This window comes from Anser anser (genome assembly GCF_964211835.1).
Source record: "Anser anser genome assembly, contig: HAP1_SCAFFOLD_32, whole genome shotgun sequence".
NCBI lineage: Eukaryota > Metazoa > Chordata > Aves > Anseriformes > Anatidae > Anser > Anser anser.
The window spans coordinates 4,598,484-4,602,380 of record NW_028154148.1 but is presented as its reverse complement, the minus strand read 5'-3'; the positions used below and the strand labels follow the sequence as shown (position 1 = coordinate 4,602,380).

The 3,897-nt window shown below is 56.1% G+C and overlaps 1 protein-coding gene across 1 annotated transcript; it reads left to right on the top strand.

Annotated features, from left to right (window-relative positions):
- The first annotated feature begins 1,214 nt into the window (after positions 1-1,214).
- LOC310890602 (olfactory receptor 14C36-like) lies at positions 1,215-3,403 on the top strand. The gene has a single exon (XM_083852916.1). The coding sequence runs from the start codon at positions 2,348-2,350 to the stop codon at positions 3,275-3,277; it is 930 nt and encodes a 309-aa protein (XP_083709042.1). The 5' UTR covers positions 1,215-2,347; the 3' UTR covers positions 3,278-3,403.
- The last annotated feature ends 494 nt before the right edge of the window (positions 3,404-3,897 follow it).

Here is a 3,897-nt window from a genome sequence, read left to right as displayed (position 1 = left end):
GCTCCATCTGTCATCACAGTCCTTCACAACAAAAGAGGCGGTGTGTGGTGTTGCATTGTTGTATGCTGAGGCCAGCTCTGGTTCCATCACTGCTGCGCTTCTCGGGTGCTGTCACCACTGCCCCTTACCTGGTTTTCCTTCTCTGGGCCCTTCTGCTTGGTGAAACACATCCGGTTTCCCTACACATCACTGTCACATTCACATTTCCTTTGTCTCCTTGTCCTCACTGCCTCCAGTGTTCTGCTCCAACGAGCTCCAACAAAGGCTATGTCAGTGCTGGCCCAGGAGAAGCAGGGCACCACGAGGGATGCCATACGATCAGTGGTGCTGCTCAGCAGGAACCAGGCCAAGTTCCACCAGGGCTGCCTTACGAGGAGCATGGCCACCAAGAAGATCTGAGGTATCAGACTCAGCTCAGATCTGGTGAGACACCACACGGACAAGGGACTAGAGCCAGCAGAGAAAGAGGTACAGGTGTGGGAGTCCCTAGGACAGCCTGGTGTGGAGAGGAGCAAGGGATGTAGGAAGGCTGAAAGTCCCAACAGGACCCAGGTCTTTGTGTCCATGGCTCTGGCTGTTGTCTCTGCCACTGAGGCCTACGAGGAGACAGCTTCTCGGTAAAGCACCAGGGCCACATTGTCTCCTCGCCCCACCCGTGAACCAGGCAGGGCTCGTACCATTCTCCTGCACTTGCCCATGCACATCCCCATCTCCTCCTGCCCCACGAAGAGCCCTGAGCAGTGTGTGAAGGGAAAGGATCTCCCTTCCCAGGGGCTGGGGGTCAAGGCCTGGCCCTTGTGCTTGGTGAAACACATCCAGTTTGGAAAAGTGACATCAGGGTCAACTTCACAGTGCCTTTGGCTCCCTGTCCTCCCTGTCTCCAATGTTCTGCTCTAACGAGCTCCAAGGGAGGCTGTGTCAGTGCTGGCCCTCAGGGGGACACTGCAGGAAACTTGCCTCTGACTTGGACGTCTTGAGAGATGTCTTCAATTGTCTCTCAGTGCCTGAGGTTCATGGGCTCGTCACCAAAGCCCCCCGAGGGGGGATTCCAATGCCTTGGGCTGGGCATGTGGTGCTGAGCTGGGCCGGGCTCCTGGGACAGAGAGAGCTCGTGGCAAGAGGGCCCTGGTGCAGAGAGACAGCTCTGCCCAGGAGCAGCTCCTCTGCAGAGCACACCAGGGCTGGGGGCTCTGACCGCAGGTGGCACGGGGAGAGGAGAGAAGGAGAGAGGGCTTGGAGGCAGTTGGCAGTGGGAGGATGCTGAGAGCTGCCTGCAGGAGAAATCTGCACAGCCCTTGACAAGGTACGTCTCTGGCAGCAGGGCCATGCGGCTACAGTTGCCAGAAGGGTCTTCTACAGCTGGCACATCTGATTCCTGATGCCATCTGTCGGGATAGTTGTCTCTCTGTTTCTCCAGCAAAGTGTAGAAGAAGCTGTAGAGAATGGCATTTACAAGAGGAAATTTCGAAGGGAAGACAGAGGCTTGGTTTATCTGAAGGGAAAGGCTTTTTTGGATTCTCTGCTTTCAGATTCCTGCAGTGGAGGGGAATCTGAGTGAATCTGAGTACACAGCTTGTGGGATGGATTCTGTGAGTGTAGACAGGGAGGAGACGTGGGGACACAGAAGCGGCTCGCAGCAGGGACACGGGCAGGCAGCAGGGACATGGGCAGGCGGTGAGAGGGAGCTGCTGCCAGAAATGCTGTGCGAGGGAGGGCTCAGGCACCTCCCAGCCAGCCCCTGCAGGGCAGGCGCCTTCCCTGGGACACCCCCTGCTCTCCTCTGCCACCAGCACAGCCTCTGCCCTCAAGCCCCCGCTGTCCCCAGCAGGAGCTGCCTCCTCTGCAGGCAGAGCTGCAGCACAGGAGGGTGTGCTGAGTGTCCGTCTGTCCCTCCCTGGCCTTGCCTCCCCTGGCAGCAGCACGCTGCCATTCCTCCTGGCTTCTCCACCTGGCCGTGCTGCTGCTGCTCTTGTTCCCAGGCTGCCTGGGGATGCGGGTCTCACCTGCCCTTGGAGTGAGCCCTCGGGGTGCTTGGGGGAAGGGCAGTACAGGGACAGGGTGAGGGGTCTGGAGATGGGCACTTGGAGCCTGGCTTCTTCTGCCCTCAACAGTCTTCAAGGTCTTCTCAGGAGAACCTCCGTAGCGGAATTGTCCAGCAGTCAAAGAAATGCCAGCAGAGTGCAGCTGAAACCAGTGCAGGAAAGGGATCTGCCAACTGTCTGCGTGCAATTGGGCAAGTGCTTTGAGGGAGTTAACTGAGAAATGGGAATGGTTTTCTCAGATCACTGTGGTATGTTATTGCTGTATTGCAGTTCCTTTGGCAGGACCCCATGCCCAGAACCAGCAAATGCCCAACAGCAGCTCTGTGAGCGAGTTCCTCCTGCTGGCATTCGCAGACATGCGCGAGCTGCAGCTCCTGCACTTCGGGCTCTTCCTGGGCATCTACCTGGCTGCCCTCCTGGGCAACGGCCTCATCCTCACCGCCGTAGCCTGTGACCACCACCTCCACACCCCCATGTACTTCTTCCTCCTCAACCTCGCCCTCCTCGACCTGGGCTGCATCTCCACCACTCTGCCCAAAGCCATGGCCAATGCCCTCTGGGACACCAGGGCCATCTCCTACCAAGGATGTGCTGCTCAGGTCTTTTTCTTTCTCTTCTTCATATCAGCAGAATATTATACTCTTACTGTCATGGCCTACGACCGCTACGTTGCCATCTGCAAGCCCCTGCACTACGGGAGCCTCGTGGGCAGCAGAGCTTGTGCCCAGATGGCAGCAGCTGCCTGGGGCAGTGGCTTTCTCAATGCTGTCCTGCACACGGCCACTACCTTTTCCCTGCCCCTCTGCCAAGGCAATGCTGTGGACCAGTTCTTCTGTGAAATCCCCCAGATCCTCAAGCTCTCCTGCTCAGACACCTACCTCAGGGAATTTGGGGCACTTGTATTTAGTTTTTCTTTAGCATTTGGCTGTTTTGTTTTCATTGTTGTGTCCTATGTGCAGATCCTCAGAGCCGTGCTGAGGATGCCCTCTGAGCAGGGCCGGCACAAAGCCTTTTCCATGTGCCTCCCTCACCTGGCTGTGGTCTCCCTCTTTCTCAGCACTGCCATGTTTGCCTACCTGAAGCCCCCCTCCATCTCTTCCCCATCCCTGGACCTGGTGGTGGCAGTTTTATATGTGGTAGTACCTCCAGCAGTGAACCCCCTCATCTACAGCATGAGGAACCAGGACCTGAAAGCCACACTGAAGAAACTGATTCTAGTGGTAATATTTACTTAGCAATAAATTGGCTGTCTCCCTTTTCTAGTTTTATTCAAGTTAATCTCAGGCAATTCTTGACCTTTAGGTACGTATTCTTTAAAATTCTGTTTGCAGATAAATATTTTTTTTCATTTCTCTTTTCCAGATGACGAACCCTCTGTGTGACCTAGAGAATGTGTTTATTTCTAAATGACACCTGTCCTCTGTTGTGGCATCTTGGTACTAAAAGTGAAGTTCCTCAGTGCTCAGGGCTCTTCTTCCCAAAGCGGAGTGCAGAAGATGCTCAGGGAATGCCAGGCTCAAGGCCTCACTCTTGTGCTTGGGTGCCACCTGGACACAGGGGCATGAGGGCACGGGGTGGGGGGTGAGGGAATAAGGGCTGGACTGAGTCGTCACTGGTGGATTCCCAGTGCCCCTGGAGGCCCTGACCAGTCAAGAAGCGGCTTCCTGGGATTGAAATGTGACAGGGCTGGCGGCATCAGGGAGGTATCGGGAACCACCAGGATACCCTAAGGGTTCTCCTGGGATGCCGTGTGCCTTGTGTTGGGTGGGCAGCGAGTGGGTCTTCACAGTAGAGCTAAGCCAAAGGATGCACGGGCTGATGGGAGCTCTGCAATGCCAGGACACACAGCGAGGCC